This window comes from Pristis pectinata, chromosome 8 (genome assembly GCF_009764475.1).
Source record: "Pristis pectinata isolate sPriPec2 chromosome 8, sPriPec2.1.pri, whole genome shotgun sequence".
NCBI classification, from domain to species: Eukaryota; Metazoa; Chordata; class Chondrichthyes; order Rhinopristiformes; family Pristidae; genus Pristis; species Pristis pectinata.
Window position 1 is genome coordinate 67,261,312 of NC_067412.1, and position 23,643 is coordinate 67,284,954.

At 40.4% G+C, this 23,643-nt stretch overlaps 1 protein-coding gene across 7 annotated transcripts in view; it reads right to left on the reverse strand.

The window, feature by feature from the left end:
* The window catches only part of si:ch211-274f20.2 (calnexin), a 45,487-nt gene continuing 21,844 nt past the window's right edge, over positions 1 to 23,643 (reverse strand). For 5 of the 7 annotated variants that reach the window (XM_052021160.1, XM_052021161.1, XM_052021158.1 and 2 more), the window contains 12 exons: positions 22,923 to 22,975; positions 21,759 to 21,900; positions 17,875 to 17,956; positions 16,785 to 16,977; positions 16,094 to 16,283; positions 12,545 to 12,658; positions 11,817 to 11,970; positions 9,587 to 9,802; positions 5,344 to 5,463; positions 4,989 to 5,088; positions 3,011 to 3,114; positions 1 to 362 (listed from right to left, as the gene is read on the reverse strand). In XM_052021160.1, coding sequence (XP_051877120.1) covers positions 282 to 362; positions 3,011 to 3,114; positions 4,989 to 5,088; positions 5,344 to 5,463; positions 9,587 to 9,802; positions 11,817 to 11,970; positions 12,545 to 12,658; positions 16,094 to 16,283; positions 16,785 to 16,977; positions 17,875 to 17,956; positions 21,759 to 21,900; positions 22,923 to 22,975 — 1,549 coding nt within the window. In that variant the 3' untranslated portion in view covers positions 1 to 281. The remainder of the gene's footprint in view (positions 363 to 3,010; positions 3,115 to 4,988; positions 5,089 to 5,343; positions 5,464 to 9,586; positions 9,803 to 11,816; positions 11,971 to 12,544; positions 12,659 to 16,093; positions 16,284 to 16,784; positions 16,978 to 17,874; positions 17,957 to 21,758; positions 21,901 to 22,922; positions 22,976 to 23,643) is intronic. The other 2 variants (XM_052021162.1, XR_007956760.1) reach the window with 2 other exon arrangements.

The window sequence follows — 23,643 nt, forward strand, 5'->3', positions numbered from 1 at the left end:
TTTCAGTGAAGAGAACCATGTTTAATTTTATCACAACTTGAAATAATGTGGTAGGTTTTACTCTGTCTAGGAAAATCATAAACTCAAATATAAAGAATACCTTTAACATATCTTTACAAATAAAAAAAAAGCATCTTCCTAATATCTGTAGTACAGCCTGTACTAATAAAAATCAGGATCTTTAGAAACATCCAAATTTTTTCTGTCAAGCTCTGGTCAGGCTGACAATTGAAAATTGTGTGTAAAAGTCCATCTTTTAGATGTGATGAATCCTCTGCGCGTTACTCTGGCCTGGTCTTGCGGTGTCGCAGGGCCTCCTCGACTGGAATCTGCCCTAGATCTGGCTCACCGCCCCCTTGTGCCTGCAAACAGAATTAATTCCATAAACATATTACTTCATTTCCTACATGCCTATCATTGCATGAAACTCTTCCATCTGAGTGACTGATGGGGAGCTTCCTCCAGGTAGAAGAATGACTCAGTGCAGACAACTCTCTGAGCTCATGAAGTGTCTGTACACTTCAAGAGTATAAACTGTGTTCGAAATCATAAACTATGTGGTTGATTTTCAGTGATTTGATTGGAGGTTACTGTCTTTGCTTGCAGTTTTTGTTAAAAAGTTAGTTTCTACAATTCAGCTCTGTACCCACAGTATGATGTTTTGGGATAAGGGACAATTAAAATTGCTTCTTGCTTATGACTTTGTGTACTAATTAGGGAAAAGTATCATGACTCCTGTGTCTAATATTTTTCTTCAAAAAAAAAAATGGCATTTAGATTGCTGGTTCCTAACCTCATGGTCAGAAGTTTATGGTTTCCAACTCAACCCCTGGGACTGAAGCACAAAATCTTGGACGACATTTCAGTGCAGTATTGAGGTAGTGCTCCACTATTGGAAGGGTTGTGTTTTTCACAGCTTGTTGAACTAAGACTCACTGGCCTTTTCAGATGAAAGGAAGACTTTTCACTGCACTGTTCAAGGAGGAGCAGGAGATTGTCCGTGTCGATAATTATTCCTCTACTGAAAAAGAATGGGATTAATATAGGATTAGTGTAAATGGGTGATTGATGGTTGGCCCAGACTTGGTGCGCTGAAGGGCCTGTTTCTGTACTGCATCTCTATGTGGCCCTATGACTATGTCATTTAAACAGATTAATCAGTGATTATCATGTGTCTATTTGTGAGATCTTTCTGTACACAAATAAGCTGCCACATTTCCAAAATTCAAAATATACCTGCTTTTCCAGAAGCATTTAATAGACTTTTTAAAGTGCCTTGGTGTATTGTTAAGGGTGATGGGTATATGAAACTTCTTTCTTTCAATTGCTAGAATCTAGATCAAAGTAGAGCAGAACCCTAGAAGGCTGGATCTCTGACATTACCATTAAGACAAAGGCAGCAAATTGGCCTGGGTGATGCCTAACTATAGTTGAGGCTTCAATTGCCGTGCTCAGATATGGGTGAGCAAATTATAATGATGTGCAAATGATGGAAATGGTGATATAGTAAAAATTCCCACCACCTGTGCTGCTGGAACATTGATGCTGGAAAAACTGTCTGCTTCCAATGTAATACACAAAAAGTGCTGGAGGAACTCAGCAGGTCGGGCAGCATCCATGGAGGGAAATAAATAGTTGAGGTTTCGGGCCGAGGCCCTTCATCAGGACTGGAAAGGAAGAGGGCAGAAGCCAGAATAAGAAGGTGGGGGGAGGGGGAGGAGCACACGCAGGCAGGGGATAGGTGAGATCAGGTGATAGGCGAGTCCAGGTCAGAGGAGGAAGGTAGGTGGGTGGGGGAGGAGGAGAAGATGTAGTAAGCTGAGAGGTGTTAGGTGGAAGAGCCCCCAGCACATTCTGTGTATTGCTCCAGATACATCCAGTATCTGCAGAATTTCTTGTGTCTCTGCTTCCAATGTAGCATTGTTGCTGTGGTTTATGGAGAAAGGAGGTTAACACTACATTTCCTGAAGGAAAAAGTGCTTACATATGTTAAAAAAGAGTTTCAGGCCCGTATACTGGTCAGTGCCTGCAAACGCACATTAAACAGTTGCTGTGGAGGACCTTTGACCGTTTTGTTCCTGGTCTTAACATGTTGGAAATTCAGACAAGTTTGGGTAGGTCAAGGAGGTGAGGAACAAAAGGGAGAGACTGGATTAAGTTGGTGCTGAAAGCCTGGGAGAGGGGTCGGGTCATTGATTGGTTGGAGGATGGGGCTGAAGTTTTGTTTGCCCAGGAATGGGAAGGTCATGGGGAATCAGTAGCTGAGTCTGATCAGCACTCACTGCTGACTTGATATTGATGAGGTGCTCTCAGCCATTGAGGAGTGCAAGCATTTGAGTCGGGGTGTTGAATCAAGCTGCATGATAAATTGATGGATGAGGGGGAAGATGTCAGGCTGGGATCATTGGTGTTATGCTATCTCGAAAATGTGTGTGTGCAGGGGTGGGTGGGAGGAGGAAGGGAAACTCCATGAAAAAGCCAAGGAAACCAGGCTGAGTCATGTTCCCAGCATTGACCTCTCTAGTCATATAGAAGCAGGCTCCAGGCACTGTGAATCTGTGCCTACAAGAATGACTCTTGAATAGAATAGCCTGTGCAGGTACCTTTGGAAAATCCAAGAAATAGCATCAAAGGGAGTGTTGCATTATCACTGGAAAGCAATGTCCAAGTTTCTCATGAAGGACTCAAAACCAAGTACACTGAGATCTAAGAGTATTTCATTTCTTTAAAAAATCCCGGATCATGCAGTGCACAAAACCTGATGCTACCTGATCCAATTTTCAGACAATGGTTCTTAATTTGCACTGTTGGCTGTATTGCTTTGCCTTGTGATTTAGAAAATTGGCCCAAAAATAATGAATCTGAAAAATGTTAAAGGTAGAAGTTATAGTGAAAGTTATAGGTAAAACATTATAGGTAAATGTTTTAGGTAAAACAGAATATTTCAATTCGAAAAGTTAGGTCAAAGTAAAAATATTTAAATATTAAAGAAATGTTTTGAAATTCCAACCTGTGCAGATATTTCCAACTTTGCTTTCATTTTTCTCAGGGCACTTTCTTTCTTCATCCTATTACTTCTTTCTCCATTATCTTGTTGATCATGGGAAGGATTACCTGAGCATGCAGATCATAATTAATAATCATTAACAAAGAACTATAGCAGTATTCTCCTCTTCAGCATCTCAACATTGGGGTGTAGAGCAACTTGATTCTTGAAGCAGATTATTTGTAATAACTTTTAAAAAAAAATTGAAGCTAACAGCTTGAAGAATGGTTGGACATCCCTCAGTGGCTGGAATGTTTTGGTGGAAACTGCAATAATATTTTTAGCTTTTCCAATGCATTATACTTTCTCTGCTTAAATGTCTCCTCTGCATTACACATAAGACTTCCAAAGCCTTTAGTTCCAAGGTTCCTGAGAGAATTGCAGTAACTTGGCTAAGTAGCCACTGTGTAAAAAGTTGGAGGTCTAGAGTCTAAATATTAATAAGGAACTTGGTTGGCGGCAATCTAACCTCTGTCAGAAGCTTGTGGGCTCAAGTTTCATTCCAGAGACTTAAATAGGAAATCTAAGCTGTAGTGTTGAAGGTGCAGCCTTAAGATGAGGACCCGAAGTCCTGTTTCTTTCAGGATGTTATCAGACTCTTTTGAAGAAAACTAATCAACTGTGTCCACATTAACATTGCTAATGAAACATATTAACTGGTCCTTTTTGCATTGATAAATGGAATCTTACTGTATCTAAATGGCTGGTTCTTCTGAAGCCCACTGTTAGTTATGACCTTAAGTTATGGACACAGGCACCTTCTGCGGCCCTCTGCTGATCTCCTGACTGGCCCCTGCCAGTCACCTGAAGTTCCAACTATGCTGCTGAGTTCCAAATAAAGCCCAGCAGGCCAGCATTATCTTCTGGGCCGGTAAAGTTCATTGTCCTGCTGATCTCTGTAGCGCTGACACAGGTTGTTACACTTGGACCACAGCCATCTCTGAAAGTGAGTGGCTGACCTTTCTTAATGTAAAAATGATGCAGCATTCTAATAAGTGATTACCAGTGTAATAGACAGCCAAGCTGTTTGTGAATGTGGCAAATAATTGATATAAGATGGGCCCATGTGTTCTAATTGTCTACATGTATTTTGATATCCCATTTCTTCAGCCCTTGTGGCAAATAATTGATATAAGATGGGCCCATGTGTTCTAATTGTCTACATGTATTTTGATATCCCATTTCTTCAGCCCTTCTGATCTGCTGCTTCTCCAACCCTCAAACCATTCACAGACTTTCTGACATTCACCCTTTCCCCAGCCTCTGCCAACTCTTCATCTCCAGTCTGTTCCTATTTATATACCTCCACTTTAAGTACATCTAATGAGCTAGCCTCCACAACTCTCTGGGGCAAAGAATTCCAAAGATTCACCACTCTCTGCAAGAACAGTTAATGGTTCAGTCCCGGGACCATTCATCAGAAGTTATGCTTACTGATCAGTTGGAGGCCCATCACCTGTTGGAGATTGTACCTCGGAGCACACTGGAAGAATGTTGGGCATTGTTGATCATTGGAAGATCAGGGCATTTACAATAGTGATTGAACTTCAGAAGTATTCATTGGCCGTAAAGTGCTTTGGGACATTGTGAGATTGTGAAAAGCACTATATTTATGCAGACTTTTTTTACTTGACTGATTTTTCCCTTCTAGAGAAACATTCCAGCAGACTCTAACTGGTTCCCATCCTAAATGGCAATTAGAATCCTACTTAGACTCCCATTTTCTATACTAAAGGGATCAATTGAATTAGGTGGATACTCCCCATTTGACAGTGTTGTTCCTTTCAAATTGGAAGTACAGCATTGCTAATTTTAATGTGGTGGTAGGTTTACTAAACCTGTTTCGAGGCTCTTAATATCAAACAAAGGTTATCAAAATCAACCCTTGACTCAGGCAAGCTGAACAATACATCACTTTTACTGTTAATGTTGTTGAGGTTACCCGACTGCTGAGACTGTTCCTCTGAAATCAGTGTTTCTTCATCGTTGATCTGCACATCATCTGTCTTCTTGTAGTAATAATCATCAGGGGGCCCAAACCGCTGTGAAAACAATCCATGCCACAGGAGAATACAACATGTCGATAAAATGCAGTGGAGAAGATTACAGTATAGCACACAACCTTATTGTACAGGCAGGAGACACAACACAACACAAAGCAAAAGTGTGTAGTAGTTATAAGAGAACAAACAATAAAGAACAGGAACCTAATTCTGTGGGATTACTTTAAGTCTTAAGTATTTTATTCTTACTTCATTGTTACTCTATTATGAAACAAAATTATTGAACAAACTTACCACATTTGGCCAAAAGAAGCTAATGAATAAAATAACTGGTAGGGCAACTGTGAATACATAGACTCCCCAGAGCCACTGGTGCTTGTCTGCTGCCAAAATGAGCTGCATGATCAAACCAGGCTGTGGACAATGATAAACAACAGAAGTTATCAGTCACTGATAAAAAAGCATACCCATTCATGCTCAAAAACAACTAAATAAAGCCACAGCAGGCACAGTCTGACACATAAAAACACAATGAGGCATACTCAGACATTCTGCCACATGATGGCACCATTGGACAAATGACAAGGGAAATTCTCCTCTTTGGGGGAGCAGAGCTTCCAAATATGCTCCAAACAAATTTCCTAGGATTGGGGTTCATCCAATACGGAGAGTGGCCTTCCAGTGAGATTCGCACCAATACATTTTAGTAAACAAGCCAACATCAGAAGAGATGGCAGAGGACAGCAAAGAGTCAGAAGTGTTCTGGATGTCAAAACTACAGCTCTTACCAAGGGACCCTCCAGCTGGTAGAGTCTCATCTGTCTTGAGGAGTGGAAGAAGTGGGTGGCAGTAGTCCACAGAAGTCCCATTTTATTTGAAGAATTTAGGACCTTTACTGCTCCCTGGGACTTATTCCAAATGGAGTCCGGGAAGCAATGATGAGGGAGAGAGCTTCATCATGGACACAGGACATCCCCTCTGTGATTATTTGCACGTGGTATGTGGAATTAGGAGCCCATGTAGGCCTTTGGTTGGGGCAGTTAATGTTGCTAGAATTTCTTCTTGTTCTCCACTGTGATACCATCTCATTTAAGGTAAGAGCACGGAGGAATATTCTTCCCACTTTGGTACATGATAATACACTGCAAGAGGTATTAGTAGACACAGAGAGTTGGATTTTAATTTCCCTATGTGCTGTCTGTTTTTTTAACCTCAGCCATTGCACAATATTATTTTGGGATTTCCCATTATTAAGTCTGAATGGGTGTGGTAATGACCCATATGAGTTGATTTCCACTCCAGTATTTAAAGGGACACTACAAATAGGTAACTTGAAGGATATTGATTTTGACAGCAGAACAGAAAGACTTGAAAGAATGGAGTCCAGACATTCAAAGGTTGCACTTCATTTTAGTGACATCTCCTGGATTTGAGGCTGGAAGATTCAAGGTCTGTTGGAAATTCTGTTCTGCACTGACAGGAGGAAGAAGATTGCTGAGGAATCATGAAGGACTGGTTGTTAGCTTGATATTAGTTGTAAGGAAAGTGATAGAGTTTTATAACAAAGGGAATACTAACAGGGCAGTTCAAAGAGAATACTGGGATTGGGCAGAGTCAACACGGACTTTTGAAAGGAAAATTATGTTTGTCAAATCTGTTAGTGTTTTTTTAAGTTGTAACTAGCTCAATAGATAAAGGCAAACTGGTGAATGTGGTGCATGTAGACTTTCACAGGGCCTTTGTATAAAGTGCCAGACAAGGTATTATTAAACAAAATTAGCCATGTAGGATTTGGGGTAATATACACAGGTGTTGGATTGAGGATTGGTTAATGGACAGAAAATAGATAGCAGGAATTAATGAGTCATTTCCAGGTTGGTATGTTGTAATTGGTAGGGTGCTGCAAGAATTGTGCTGGAACCCCAGCAGTTTATAATTTATGTCAACAATTTGAATGAGAGAACCAAGTGTAATATATTCAAATTTGCTGATGATACAAAGCTGGGCGGTAGAGTGACTTGTGAGGAGGAAGCAGATAAACTTCAAGGGGCACAGATAGGCTGAGGGTATGGGTATGGAACATGGAATATAAAGTGGAAACAGGTGAAATCATCCAATTTGGGAGAAAAATAGAATAGAGAAGCAACTTCTAAGTGGTCAGAGACTGAAAAGTGTTGATGTTCAAAGAGATCTGGGTGCATTTACAGGTGTAGCGAGTAATTAAGAAGGCAAATGATATGTTGACCTTTATTGCAAGAGGACATCACAATTATGTAGGGATCTGGTGAGAATGTAGCTGGAATATTGTGTACAGGTTTCTTCCTCCCCATGGAAGGATATACCCATGAGAGAGGAAATGCAACAAAGGTTCACCAGATTGATACCTGGGAGGAGGGGTAGTTGATGTATGAGAAGAATTTAGGCAGACTGGGCCCATACTCTCTGGAGTTTAGAATAATGAGAGTGATCACATTGAAGCACACAAAAATCTTATGGGGCTTCACTGGGTAAAAATGCAGGTATAATGTTCCCCCCTTTGCTGGGGTATCTAGAACCAGAGGTCATGGTCATAAAATAAGGGGTTGGTCATTCAGGATCGAAATGACAAGATACTTCTTTGCCAAGAGGTAACAATTCTTTGGCGTTCTCTACCTATGATGGAATGGAGGGTCAGTCACTGAATATATTCAAGATAGATTGATTTTAGACATTAAGAAAATCAAGCTTTCTACAGGAAAGAAATGCTGAGGTTAACAAAAAATCATGGAACGTGGAGCAAAAATGAGGGGCTGTATGGTTGACTCTTGCTTCTATTTCCAGTAGCTGGAGGTTATCCTGAGGTCAGCTGCAGGAATATAGTAGCACATTCATGGATTCAATATTCTTCAGGATCTGTACAGAGCAGGAGATTTAATTACGATGATTCAACCTGATGTATCACACCAATCCATACAGAAATGGGGTCCCAGTGAGTTTAATGAGAGTGCGGATAATAAAGGGAGCCTCATGTGTTTAAAGGGAGCTCAGGAAATGGGGCCTGATGAGTTTAAAGGGAGTGCGGGAAAAGAGACCCAATGAGTTCAATGGGAGAATGGGAGATGGTCCCCAGTGAGTCCAATGGAAAATCGGAAAACAGTCCCAGTGAGCCAGATGCTGAAGCATTGGGATTTCTGAACAATCAGATTGTGGATTAATGCAGATTTACTGCATTACAGCAACTACTGCAGGTGTCTGAGAATTTATGCAAGCCTGCAAATATATATTGTTACATTTGTGCACCATTAAGAGAATGGTAGTCCTTGCTGTTGATGAATATTCCAGAGGGCCTTAACTGCCTTGTGCTTGAAATCAGAAGCACCCTGCAACCATGGGAAGCTGGTACAGGTGCATCCATAAGTACTGACTGGTGCCATTGCTGGAAGAATTAAATGGTTGCCCACCCAAAGAAGTAAACCCTTAAGTTATCAGTCTTATGCACTTGTAGGTCACTGACAGTAAAATCCTGTAAATGTATCTGGCAGAACCTGGAATGAAACCAAGGATGTGGTGACATTGACAGCCACCAGCAGCCATTCCCATTCGGCCCACTTGGCCACAGGTTTTGCTCCAGCAGGCTTCAAATGTCTGCTGCCACCTGTCATGTTAGTAAAACCACTGGAACTCTGAGGAGCTGAGCAAGCTCATCCTCAGCCTGTAGTATGTGTGTGCCAAGCACAGCCTCCCTGCAGGCTGTGCCTCACTGCTTATTTCCTGTGGGGCTGCAAGCTTGTAGAAAGCAGCCTGTTCTCAAGTTTCTGCCCTTGCTGGGGCAGCTTCTGCTGGTGATGACCCAGCTTCTGCTGCTGGGTCTGCTGGTGCAACCCCTGCTGGTCAGGGTACTGCTGCTGCATCTCCTGCCTGTGCTGTAAGTTCTCCTTGTTCTACTGGCATTGTTGCTGTGTCTGCCTCTGAGACCAAAAGTACAGCAGCATTAGCAACACCCAAACTAATCTGATGGATCAGAGCTCCAAAGTGCAAAGCAAATATACAACGCTCCGAAGTTGCCAAAATAACCTCCCAACACAAGTACTGTGAACAAAACCCTTCACACAGCAGGTAGGAAAGTAGCAGTGTGCTTTTGCTACTTACTGGCATAGTTCCCTGTTATTTCTTCAGCCCCTCAATTGCTGGTGTGTTCCCACTTTATTTTCACTGCTAAATTGCAGGAAGCCTTAGAAGCCCACAGACCACAGTTAAATTGCACAGGTATATTACTATTGCCATAACGGAGTGACTGACATTTTAAAACTGACAGGCTGCCTCTTCCATGGGTTTTTTTTCCATCGCAGCTTAACTGCAGTTAAAGGTGGAAGCTGATGGTGTGGAGCTGCCTTACTGGTCTGCCAATTTTCCTGGTTTTAACCCCACGATCTGGCTGTAGCCCTTTTCCACCCTACACCTGCTGCGCCAAACCTATGTAGTTCTGCACATTGAAATTCACCCCATGCTGTAACACAATGAAAAGCGATCCATCTGCACAAAGACTACGTTTACTTACTCCATCTGCATCGTAAACTGCCTTTGTTTGTGTCCACGTGTCTTTCACCCATTGCTTGACAACCTCCTCATCAGATGAAATAATAAAATTGTCAAACATAATGTTGGCAGTGAGTGACCAGAGTTCCAGTCCAATTGCACTAATTGAAGTCATTTGGAATGGGTTTGTATCCTCAAAATAGTTTGGGTTAGGTATCTTTCGAGGTGTCCATACTCCCTAATGGAACAAAGTTGGAAAAATTAGAAATCTTAACTTAGATTTTTTGATTATGTTATACGGAGAGAATGATTTACTAGAGTGAAGAAGTGTGATTAGGTCATCCTTGTTTTAAGATTCTGTTATTACAGTTGCTTCCTTTCAGGCAGACAGCAACAATGGCATTCGTGGGCTCAGCTACAGGAGATGGGTCAGCACTGTTGAAGTGATCTCTCCATGGCAGGCAGAGCCTTTTGGGAGGAGGGGGACATGTTGGGGTATAAACTAAAAAAAAAGTGATGGGAGGAGATAACAGTGCATGGATCTCCTGGGAAGATCTCTCCCCTTTTACTGATCAGTTCCAACATTGGACTCATGGTGATTGATATACCACATATAACGATATATTAGTGGGACACTTTAAATCACACAGATTTCACTGCTTCCAGCATAATGTGCTTTTTGAACTGCAAGTTAATATCAAAGATGATAAATTGTGACCCTTTTTTTCAGTTTTGGTTATTAAGTAATGGGTGCCACACATATTGATGATGATATTTTGTGCGGCGAAATATGACACAAAATTGACAATGGCATTAGGGTGAAGCATGACTGGAATTGTCTGGCTCAATATCCTTTGGGTGAAATTTCAACAGGAAAAAGGTACAAACACATCAAAGTCTGCTTAAGATCCTTTTTTTTAAATGCATGACCAATGTATAAGCAAAGACATAAATAGATTTTGTCTTATCCAATTTCTAGGCTGTAGTGTGATTTCCTGAAATAAAAATAGAAAATGCTGGAAACACTCAGCAGGTCAGGCAGCGTCTGTGGGAAGAAGAACAGTTAATATTTCAGGTCCTAGAGCCTTCATCAGAACTGAGAAAGAGAGAATACTAGTTAGTTTTAAGTTGCAGAGAAGGTGGGGACGGAGAGGACAAAGGGAATATTTCTGATATTCACAATTACCAGAGTGATAAGCTGTTGTTGAAGCCTTCTGGTTCATAGATTAATGAGGGAAAAACACAGAGGTTAAAAGCTGTGAAATGCAGGTCACCTGCTTTAATTCTTCTTCCTCCTCTGTCTGTCTATTGTTTCCATATCCTTTAATCTCATTTGCTGAAGCGATATCTTGTTGGTGGCTTTGCTGATTCAGGAGCCAGGAACTGTTTCCCTACTGTAACATTACCAGCCTGTACTTACACCTGCTTTCTGGAAAAAAAGTGATTTCAGCTGAAAGATGTATGAATAGTTCTACCTTATGGCAGATGCTATTGCATGCTTCATGACAACAAAATTTGCCTATGAACAAAAGTTGTTCCATGCAACTTTTATGTGCCTGGCAGATCCTACAGCATGGTGCTTTGGGCCTCATTGTCCAAAAGACCATTTCATGTGTGGATTCCCAGTGGAAGTCACCACAGCCAAAGTTATTCCTCACCTGAAGCTTACATATGATAACCATTGGGTTGGGTTCTAAATTCCTTGCCTCAGCGGCACCAAGAATAAATATAGCCTCCAACTCCTGTCCTCAAGTGTGATCAACCAACTCATCAGGGGCTGGGAATCAAACTTCACACCTTCTAGGAGACACAAAAGACAGCAGATGCTGGAATCTTGAGCAAAAAAAAACCAAACTGCTGGAGGAACTCAGCAAGGCAGGCAGCATCTGTGGAGGGAAAGGAATGGTTAACGTTATGGGTCGAGACCCTGCATCTGGTCCATAGACTAATGAGAGCAGTAAGAGGAAAAAAAAAGATGTTAAAAGCTACGAAATGCAGGACTGATGTAGGGTCTCAACCCAAAACATCGACAATTACTTTCCCTGCACAGATGCCGCCTGACCCACTGAGTTCCTCCAGGATTTTGTTTTTTGTTTCATACTTTCTGGTCTGTGCAGACTTCTGTATTTATTAATGATCCATAACAGGAATGCTACAGAGTGTTCAAAACTTCCAGCTAATACAAGGAAGACTGCAACATTTGTTAAACCTGTTTCACACAAAGACCTTCAATATAGCATCATTGAATTTACCTTATATTTGGGATTGGCAATCATCGGTGCTTTCCATTTGCCTTTGTAGGCAGGGTTTGGGATCATGGGGGGTTTCCAGGTTCCACAGCCCACAGTCTTACACAGAGGATTTGGGATCTTTGGTTCTTCCCATTCACCATCCATTTCTATGTCCCTGTAAAAAATATTAAGTGATTCTGATAGAAAAATAATTTCAAAATGATCTAAAAGAAAAATAAGGAAATAGTTTATTTATGAACTTAGGAGACATCACATTTGCTTAATTAAATCTAACTTTCAACTTTGGAAAGTTACTTTTGTTCATCACAGTGGGGAAAACCTTTGTTTGGGTTATTTTATCAGCAACGGTTCCTAGATGGAGCAAAAATGGTTGGATGTTGAATAAAGATTTCTCATGTTATTATGTGAGGCATTTATAGGCCTAGAATACCTTGGTGAAGTTATTGATGAGGAATGAATATTTAATCAGATTATGATGTGTTTAGTTAGGTGTTTGGAAAAATGTTACATTGAGGAGTGTGGCATGCAGGTAATGATTTTTCAAAGAGCTGTGGGTATTTTAAAGAATATGAAAGTGAAGGTTGGGTGTATGAATGAATACACCAGTGAAATTGTGTATAAATCAAGGGTTTGGTGAAGGGACGAAAGGTGTCTGGATGAGTTAATACTCATAAAGCAGCAGTCTGAGAGGATGCCTCATATCTGTAATCAGCCTGTGCTCAACTCACCAATCTGAAGGTTTTTTAGATTCAGGATCTGGAATGTATTCTGGTTCCTCATCCAGCCAGTTATCAGGCTTCTTAGCAGTGGGATCTGGAATATTGAGGGGCGCGTCCTCATCCCTGTAGTACAGAACATCCCACAGCAGTTGCCCATGTGAATATCTGACATTTTTTCACATTGTAAATTATTCAGACAGCATTTAGGTTTACAAGTAAAATACAACAGTAGGAAGGAACCACTCCAGATATAACACATACCCGAAATAAGGGAATGATTTGAAATTAGTTGAAGAGGCCAGTTCTGAAACAGTGTCTATAAAACAATGGCCAGCTATGCATTTTATTCCTTACCTCCCAGCTTTCTTCCCTCCATTAACATCAACTTTCAGTACTGATGTCAGCAGAGTATGAAATATGTTTATTCACATAATAATCTCTAGCTGAGATTAAAGGCTCTGTGACTGTGAGATTGTAATTTTTCCAGAAAGATCAACCTACTACTGTTAGTTTATATTTGTATCAATTGAGAGATGTCTTTTACTCACTTTATTGTTGGTGGGAGAACTTATCTGGACTTATTCTGGAATTTATCTGAATTTGGACTGGTCTCAATTGATTAGAGAAAGTCAACTAGAATTTGTTAAAGACAAGTTTTGTCTAATTAACGTGATAGAGTTTTTTTGATGAAATTGATGAGGATTTATAATGGAAATGTGGTTGATGTGGTATATTTAGACTTCAAAATGGGATTTGATAGGTGCCATATAATGGGTTTGTCATCAAGACAGAAGGTCATCGAAATAAAAGGGGCTACATCAGTGTGGGAAATTGGCCATGTAACAGGAAACAGAATGGTAGTGAAAGTTGCTTGTCAAGTACATTAGAGAAGTGTATTGTGGAGTTTCTCAGAGATCACTATAAGAATTGCTGCTTTTCACAAAGCATATTATTGCTTTGGGGTTGGGCACAATTTCCAAATTTTCAGATGACATAAAACTTGGAGGCATGGCGAAGTATTAGGAGGATAGTGATAGACCGAGGAAATATAGATTGGCTATGGAATGGGAAGATAGGTGGTAGATGAAATTTGATGTTGAGGGGCACAAAGTAATACACATTGGCAGGGATAATGAGAAGATACAATATAAGCAGAGGGCTAAAAAGAATACAAGAAATGAGAGATCTTGGGTTGTATGGTCATCCTTTGTTAGAAGTGGCAGGACAGGTTATACAAATGGTTAAAAAAATGCACATGGGATCCTGAGCTTTTTCAAGAGAGGTACAGATTACAAGAGCAAGGAAGTCATGTTGAAATATTGGCTTGCCATAACTGGTGTATTGTGTCTGGTTTTGTGTGATGTGCTTTGGAAAGGCTGCAGATGAGATTTACTAAGATGATTGCCAGGATGAGTGACATTAGCTATATGGATAGACCAGAGAAGCTGGGGTTGTTCTCCTTGGAAAAGAGGAAGTTGTAAGAGGATCTGATAGAAGTATTTAAAATCAAGAAGGGTATAGACAGAGCAGATGGAGGGAAGGGATTAAGAATTCGGGGACATTGAACGGAGGTGACTTGCACAGAATCAAAAATAACATGAGAATCCCTTTCTTTTATGGAGTGGATGTTAACGTCTGGAATGCAGTACCAGGGGTAGTAGTGGAGGCAGATTTAATTGGAGTGTTCAGAATGGAAGTAGATAAGTACCTTAGAAGAAGGAATGTGCAAGGCTATGGGGAGAGTCATAGAGTCACACAGCATGGAAGCAGTCTCTTTGGCCCAACTCATCCATGCAGACTGTTGCTCAATGAGCTAGTCCCATCTGCTTGCGTTTGGCCCATAGCCCTCTAAACCCCTCCTATCCATGTACTTACCGAGATGGGTTTTAAATGTTGCTAATGTGCCTGCCTCAACCACTATTTCTGGCAGCTCATTCCAAATACGAACCACCATTTGCATGAAGAAGCTGCCCCTGATGCCCCTAAATCTCTTGCCTCTGATCTTAAATCTATGCCCTCTGTTTCTAGCACCCTTTCTCTGGGAAAAAGAATATGTACTTTCATCCTGTCTATGCCCCTCAGGATCTTATATACCTCTATCAGGTCACCCCTCAATCTCCTACGTTCCAGGGAATGAAGTCCTAGTCTACGCAGCCTCTCCTTGCAACTGAGGCCCTCAAGTCCAGGCAACATCCTGGTAAATCTTTTCTCCACTCTTTCTAGTTTAATAACACCTTTCCTATAATAAGGTGACCAAAACTGTAACAATACTCCAAGTGCGGCCTCACCAGCGTCTTGTACAACTGCAACGTAACTTCCCAACTCCTATAGTCAATGCCCTGACTGATGAAGGCCAGCGTGCCAAATGCCTTCTTCACCAACCCATCTACCTGTGACGCCGCTTTTAGTGAACTATGCACTTGCATTCCTAGGTCCCTCTGTTCCATAACACTCCCCAGGGCTCTACCATTCACTGTGTAAGTCCTACCCTGGTTTGATCTCCCAAAATGCAAAACCTCACATTTATCTGGATTGAAAGCCATTTGCTAGTCCTCAGCCCACATACCTAGCTGATCAAGATTTCCCTGTAATTGTTCATAACCTTCTACACTATCTACAACACCACCTAGTTTAGTCTCATCCATAAACTTACTAACCATGCCTTGTACATTCACATCCAAATTGTTTATATAAATTACAAACAATAAAGATCCCAGCACCAACCACTGTGGCACACCACTAGACACAGGCCTCCAATCTGAGAAACAACCCTTGAACATCACCCTCTGTTTCCTACCACTGAGCCAATATGAATCCAATCCACTATCTCCCCCTGGATCCCATGAGATCTAACCTTCCAGACTAGCCTGACATGAGGGAATCTTGTCAAAGGCCTTGCTAAAGTCCACATCTACTGCCCTACTCTTATCTACCCTCTTGGCTACCTTCTTGAAGAACTCCAAGAGATTTGTCAGACATGACTTCCCACGTACAAATCCGTGCTGACTGTTCCGAATCAGACCCTGTCTCTCCAAATGTTGGTAGATCTTGTCCCTCAAAATCCCCTTCAGCAATTTACCCATCATCGATGTCAGAGGGTGGGGAGTGGACTAATTGGATTGCCCTTTCATATGGCCCATACAGATTTGATGGGCTGAATGGCCTCCCTCTAGGCCTGAACCATTTTGCGATTTGTTTCTTGTGTTAGTGGAGGGATGCTTCTGGATTCAATTGTAATCTAGTGTTGGTGGAAAGAATCTTCCTGTACTCGCTAGTAGTCTGCTGCTTGGAGGAATTTTCTCTGTTTTCAGCTGATTGGTGTTAGCGAGAGGGCTGGTCTCTAGTGTTAATGGAGGAAAGCTGCTGAATTTCCTTCTGGCTTCTATTCTCTATAGTTGGAAGCGATACATATCCAAATTATGATCCATAGTATTGGAGGTGATAAATACTCTCTGAATTTTGGGCATTTCTATGTTGAAGGAAGAAAGGGCCATACACCCAGACAACTGTATATATGCACAGGCATTTTTGCTTCACCTGTATTAGTTTAATTCTTACCAGTCATTGGGTTTCACTGACTCTGGGTCAGGAATTTGAAGCCTGTCATCCCAATCTTCAGGTTTTTGATGGTTGGGATCTTCAATCTCTTTGGGAGGGTTGACAGAGGGAGTCATGTCCTGAAGTAGGCTTCCTTTACTCACAGATATTTCATCTATCAGCATCTCAAAGCTGCTGTCTGGTCTCACAACTAAATCAGTAATTATTTGAATTGTTATTGAAAATAGAAAGAGAGATAAAAGAAAATGTCAAGTGATAAGTAATTTTAAGTGCAACAATTATATTATAATATGCTAATATTGGTGTGATATATCAATATGTTACAATATACTAATGGTGCTGATATATAATAATAAACCTGCTCCAGAAATCAAGAGCTGGATTTTGGCATCTGTATTTGCTGCAGGAAGTTTAGGCCCACAGATTGTCTTGAACATAAGAGACCTTGTTCTTCACTTTAATTATTACTTTCACCAATAGTTACTTAAAGAAGGTTGACAGATTGTTTAGTTATATACAAATGTGTTTGAATCAGATGAGTTGCCTGTTTTGTGCTGTTTGTTTTAAAAAGTAATTTAGCTTGTAAGTTCCACTTTAATCAAAATACATTAAGAGTCCTTTCTTAATAACTGCCTTCCCTCTCTTGCAGCTGTTTCAGTTTCTGTTAGAATGATTAAGAAGATCACATTACTCAGTGTGTACAGGTGAGGTCTTTTATCATGGAAGTAACTCTGGAGGTCCACGTCTGGTTTCCTGGCATGCTTTTCCTCATATGCACCTGTTACTGGATCCTTATGTCTGAAGATGAAGTGCAATTTATACTCCTGGCCACACTTGTCTGGTCCAAACATGATGGTGTAAGGGGTTTTATCATCGAACTTCCTCTGTGGAAAATAATGCTAGAGTTTGTAATGAGCACGAGAATGCTGTCATCAAAAAGGGACTTACAGAAAGATTGAGGTTGTGTTGGATCTGCCAGCTGAACCCACTTAAACTATGTTCAAATGTGTTCCTAATGTCAAATTGGTACTCATCCAGTTCTTAAAAACAGAGACAGAGGGAAATCAATGGTAATCAATGATCACACAGATGAATATCAAATATAAGCATTGAACAAATGAGTTGGACTTTAATAATAACCATTGATTGACAAAGTATTGGATCAATGGTAAGCAATGACTGTCATAGTCTATGGTGAATATCCATTGACTAACAGTCTGGAATCATCAGTGATTATCCATTGGTGTAATCAGAGATTGACATTAATCATTGATTTGGTCTGTAAATGATGAATTGACATACTCTGGGATTTGACGGTAACCACTAACCAATACAATCTGGAATCAAGGGTATCAACAAGATACTTTTTATTGAATTTGTATTGATGCAATTTAAGACAGAGAGGAATTACAGACTGCTGGTTTGTAAAATGTAACAATTTCTGAATTTGGTGACCACCTTTGACTTTACAATAGGACAGTCACTGAACTGAAGTAGTCATAAGACATTGGTAATAATAGCTTCACAGTAGTTTTCACCTCTGGGAAGAATAGCTACTTGTAATTGCACTGATATTTCTACTGTGAGAAAAAACTGTTGTTGATACAGTAGTTATGTAGGAGAACATTTCATACAAACATTAGTGTTAGAGAAACATTGATAAGAAACTTACTGCCCAGAACACTTCTGTTCTTTCTTAAGCTAACTGCCTTCAATAGTGAAGCATTTTACATTTAAGCACAAACAAAAGGAACCTGACTTTTATCAAAAGGATGACTTACCAGATCAAGTTGATCATCTTCAGAAAGCAACTTCAGATATGCACCCCCGCACTGAGTTCCATTCTGGAAATATACTTCATACCTACAGGAGAGTGAGGGAGGATACCACAGACCATTTAATTCCAGTGCTACCTCTATTTGTCCTTTGTTATTCAATGTTCTTTTTCCTATTTCCCATTTTCTGACCTCCACTCATTTAACACTTCACTGGGTCAGCACGATAGGGAGGGTGTTTGCTCTGAGGATTCTTCCAATGCATCTCTGTTTACCCTGTTAGGAGCTACAAGGAAGGAGTCAAAAATAAAACACTCTCTTGTTTTCTTTGGCTCCTGTTGTGAAATATCTGTCCTCCAGTCCCCTGTCATGACAACTAACACTGGAAACTCACTGAAGAGAAACAGCAAATATAGTAGAACGGAATCAACAAATGATACAACATAAACATGTGCCTGTGGAAACAGTTTCACCTTATTAACAGAATTTAAAGGAATATAATCTCTGGATTATCACCAGAGCTAATTGGCACAGAGATAAACATGGGTTGATGGAGGGGAGGGGGAAACACATGGCTAAAAGCGTGACATTAGACAAGCACGTAGGAAAGGAAGAATAGTTTAGAAGAGGATTTATGTTCCTTGTAGTCAAACATTAGAAGGCATGTCAGAAAGTCAGTGAATTTTTTTTGAAGGTGCTCAGATTAACATTTTGCAACAATTAGTCTTACAGCCAGCAAGGGGCAGGTGTTGTTAGATTTCAAAATTAGTTACGAGTCAGTTTTATTTAGCAACCTAATAATGATGAACATTTATCTAATAGCAACCATTATACAACTGAGGTCAATGCTGAAATATGTGCTTGTACATGAGGTGCTGAAGGCCAACATGCTGGTGCAGGTAACAATTAATAGAGCAAACGGTATGACAGGATATAATGACAGGATTTGAATGCAGGGTAGGGAAGCCTTAATGCAATTATATCACACCTGGAATATTGTGTAAATTTATGGTCTTGTTACTTAAGAAAGAATGTACTTCCTTTCCAAACAGGGAATGCAGCAAGGCTGCACTAAACTGGTTCAAAATATTGTGGGATTACTGAATGAGAAGATATTGAGTAAACTGAGACTGTATTCTTCAGAGGTTAGAAGAATGAGAGGAGATGTCATTGAAACATACAACATTTTTTTGGGGCTGGGGAATCTAGAACCAGAGTGCACAATTTCAGAATATGGGGAAGGCTATCCAGGATTGAGATGAGGAGAAAGCTCTTCACTCAGATAGGCACTGAAGTGCAGGGCAGTGAAGGCTCAGTCATACATTCATCCATAGATTTCCAGATATTAGGGAAAGTGCACAAAAATGGGACTGACGTTGAAGATCAGCCATGATCTTAAGGAATGACAGAGTAGGCTTGAAGGGCTGGATGGCTTCCTCCTCCTCCTTCTCCTATTTTTTTTGTCTTATATTGAAAGGGAGAAATGTGAATCAGCTACTCAGATTGTTGAGTATGATCAGATCAATTTCAGTAGAACAAGAAAGTCCATCCATGGTAGCCTGGGGAAATTTGTTAACGACAGAAGATCAGTTGAGAAATGTTAAAAAAAATGAATGTGAAACAGAACCGGTTTATACACCCAAGGGGCAACAGCTCTTCCTGCCAATAAAACAGCTGAAGACAACCAATGAGGGAGGGGATAACATATAACTAAAAGAGTATACAAGAGTGCAAAAATACAGATCCTGGTGAAAGAAAAACAGGACGGTGACAAAACAAGTATTAAGAAATATGAAAAGGGTGCATGAAAAGAAACTCCTAAAGAGTATCAAAGCCAGCACAAAACTTTTATGGGTATTTCAGAAAAAGGAGGATGAATAAGAGTGAAGTTGATAATAGTGATAGAAATGATATTAAGGAAATATGGACAGTTTAAAAATTACATTAAAACAGTAGTTACTGTGTTGGAGTGAACTGCATACCTCATCCGAAGGAAACAAATATTGAATCGGGGACCGCAGAAGCAATGTGCACAAATTAGCAGTGGTAAAGAGATGTGAAAAAACAATGGCAATAAACAAAGACAAATCCCTAGAACCAGATGGTTTTCAGCCTAGTTTTAGAGGAAGTGGATGAAAACATTTGTGATCTTCTAAAGTTTTCTCAATCCTGGAAAATGTCACACGTCACTCTGTTATTTTAAAAAAGGTGATCTGTGGAGTAAGCACATCATCAAAATGCTATCCCAGGTCTCTTTAAGTTATCTTATCAATGAAGTGCTTTATTAGTTTAATTAACCAGTTATCTTCCAGTATCTTAAATAGCGGTTGGGAAAGATATTAAGAGGTAATTGATCACCTTGATTTTTAGCTGATCAGTGAGAGCCAGCAGTGATTTATAAAGGGCAGGCTATGCTTGATGAATGTGATTGATTTTTTTTTGAAAAGGCTACTGAATGTTAGATGATGGAATGTCCATTGATGTTACTTATGAGGACTTTTAGAAACTATTAGATAAAAGACCCTCAAAAAGAGATTGGAAGCTTAAGTTGAAAGAATGGAATGAAATTATAAATCTAGTTAAGAAATTGAAAGAGGAGGAGACGGAGACCATGTTGGTATTTTTATTGGAAGGATGTGTCAATTTGACATCCCATGAGGATATCCACAGGGGGCACAACCATTTGGTGCATTCAGTTAAGATAGGCAGCATTTTAAGCAGTGTGTAAGTTCTTTGATCTTAGCACATCATTTTGCTGCGGTGTTTGTAGACTAGGGAGTGGATGTGAGGCATAGCTCCTGTCCTTAACTTCCCAGTGATTACTGCAAGGAAGAGATTGTGTATGGACATTTGACAAGGACATGATTGTGGTCAATGTCAGGTCTCCACTTGCTGTAGAACAGTCTACTAATGCCCATTGTTTTGGCTTACAAAAAGTGAATGCTTTGTAGGTAGATGCACACATCTTATGAATAAATTCTAAAACCACATGTAGAGTCTAAGAAAGAAAGTAGAGACACAAGAAAGACTGCAGGTGCAGGAAATCCAGAGCAGCACACAAGATGCTGGAGGAACTCAGCAGGTCAGGCAGCATCTATTGGAGGGAAATGAACAGTCAATGTTTCAGATCGAGACCCTTCATCAGGACTGGAAAGAATGGCTTCTACCCCATTTCTTTCCAGTCCTGAAGGGTCTTGGCTCGAAATGTCGACTGTTCATTTCCCTCCATAGATACTGCCTGATCTGCTGAGTTCCTCCAGTGCCTTTGTGTATTACTCTAGAGTCTAAAGATATTTGCTAAAATTGGTGCTAATCAAGGTTCTGATTGCCATTGCAATGAGCTGAACAGGGTAGATAATGCAGTCTGTAGATTGCTTCAGGTTTGAGGATCAGGCGTAAACATGATCAATCTGTGACCTGGTCTGAATCTGATGCAATGAGCATCCTTGAAACTGGTGTGATGACTGGATGCAAGACCAATTAAATTATGCAATGGTGCAGTGAATGCACCATCACAGCACTTCGTCTATTCAGTTTCCCCATGGCAATATGTGCTTCCAGGAAGAGCAAGACAAACACTTAATTAGTTTTACCCTGGTAGCTTTCTTGTTCTAACTTTTGTGGATTGCTATGCTGAGGCAATCTTTTCAAACCAAGCTCTAGGAGAGAAAAAAAAATGGAACCTTGAAGACATCAGAGGTGCTTGGTCTTACTGTGCATCTTAAACATGGGCACGTACATGAGGGAGTGGAAAGCATCTGATGTCTATGCAGTTGTACACAATTAATTCACAGTAACCTGGAGTAGTGGTTCAGTTGAAAATGTAAATTGGTTGCTTTGTTTACCTTAAGTCATGATGTGAGACTTTGAAATGAGAACACAATACTCACTGCACAATGAGAGGCTTGTCTTTGAAAGGAAAGGGTTTTTGCAAGTAGGCAGCAATAGCATGATGTTTGGCATGGGATTTCAGCACCAGTCCTTTGTTTCCTGGAATTTTCTGATCATAAGATTCTTCTACAGCCCATATTCCTGCAATTCAGTAACTGATCAGCCATGACCTGCAGAACTCAATGTTATGAAACAAACCATCTGATATGGTATAAGGCACCTTCATATATTAGAACACAACACCAAACAAAGCAAATTTAAGTCCTGGAACTCCAAAGCCAACAATTCTGGTGTTAAGGAAACAGGAACAACTTCGGTTCCAGGCACCACTTTGATTAGGGGCCTACTGATAAATGCTCAAAGTGTCGGTCTTTTTCAGGGAGCTGGTGCAGTTTACTGCTGTTCTGAGTGTGAGAACTGGGTTGGTAACTTTTCTGGGTCAGTACTCCATGACTCAATATTGAAGATTACTGAGCAAAGCTAGGTTATGAATCATTTGTAGTGGAACCCGTGGTTAAATTGCTCACCTATAATCACTGGCAATGCATGGAAGTTAGCTACTTTGTGAAGTAATGTGAGGTTGCTGCTGCAGTTGTACCTCTGGAATTGCATCTCAGTTTAGGTCAAACTTCCAGAAGGGGCAAAACTCAGGTTTCAGGTTGTTCTCATTTGTTTGCTACGTGTATGAAAACAGCAACAAGTGGATAACTGTGGGGTAGAAGCTCATCCTCAGTCAAAAATATGCTTTGTGTTGCACTCCATTTCTGAGATTCATAGAGTTATAGTCATAGAGTGTAGAAATAGGCCCTTTGGCCCACCATGCCTATGCCAACCATCAAGTACCTATCTATACTAATTAATCTTATTTTCTAGCATTTTGTTATAGCTTTCTATGCCTTGATGACTCAAGAGCTTGTCCAGAAATGAGAGTACCTGCCTCCATCCCCTTCTCCAGCAGCGCATTCCAGAATTCAACCACCCTCTGGGTGAAAAAAATACTTCCTCTGATCCCCTCTAACCCTCTTGCTCCTCACCTTAAAAAGGTGAAATCCAGTTTCTGGGCATTCATGTTTAAAATGTAGTCTGGCTTCCAAGTGAACAAGAGGTAAAACTTGAAGTAAATTAAATATCAGTAATCACTACATTTCACAGAAACGACTTACCTTCATATCTGGTGTCATCATTGTCATCCTTTGTTGCATCAGATGTTACCCATCTGGGAAGGGAATGTGAAATCTTTCAGTTCTTATGTTGCAAACGCAGTATATGTCCTACTGAATACTGAGATCTCCACTACCTCTGCCAGTGTCGCTCTTCAACCAAATGTATAGCACTAGTTTATGGTTGGTTTACTTACCAATATCCGCTTCTCCTTATCAGACGTAGCCTCAACTCAGAGCCTACTCTCCACTCCCAGGTAGATTTTGCAAATGTGGCATTTGGATAACTGTATTATATAAAACTCTGATCCCTACCCAACCCTTCCAATTCTATGGACTGTACATATAAACCATTTTGACATGTCACTTCAATGCATTATTCTCAGGTGCACCTGAGTTTCCCAATATTTATCTGCTGATGAGGTCTAACAACCCAAAGTCCCTTCATAAAGGGCTAACAATGCTCAGACTGGTTTGATTGAGAGTGAAATTGAGAAAGTAAATCACTTTCAAAGGGTATTGCAGGTAAATAGGTATTTCTCCAGAACTGGGTAGGAAATGCTCCCTGAATGTTAAAATGTCTAGTAAATGTTTTCCTTGATTATCTCATTGCAACTTATATAACTCAGCCATACAGACCAGAAAGTCACTGAATGAAGTGATTTCAGATCAATCAGCAGGAGTACTGCATATCCTTACACTAGGGAGAGGAAAATCACCCAGA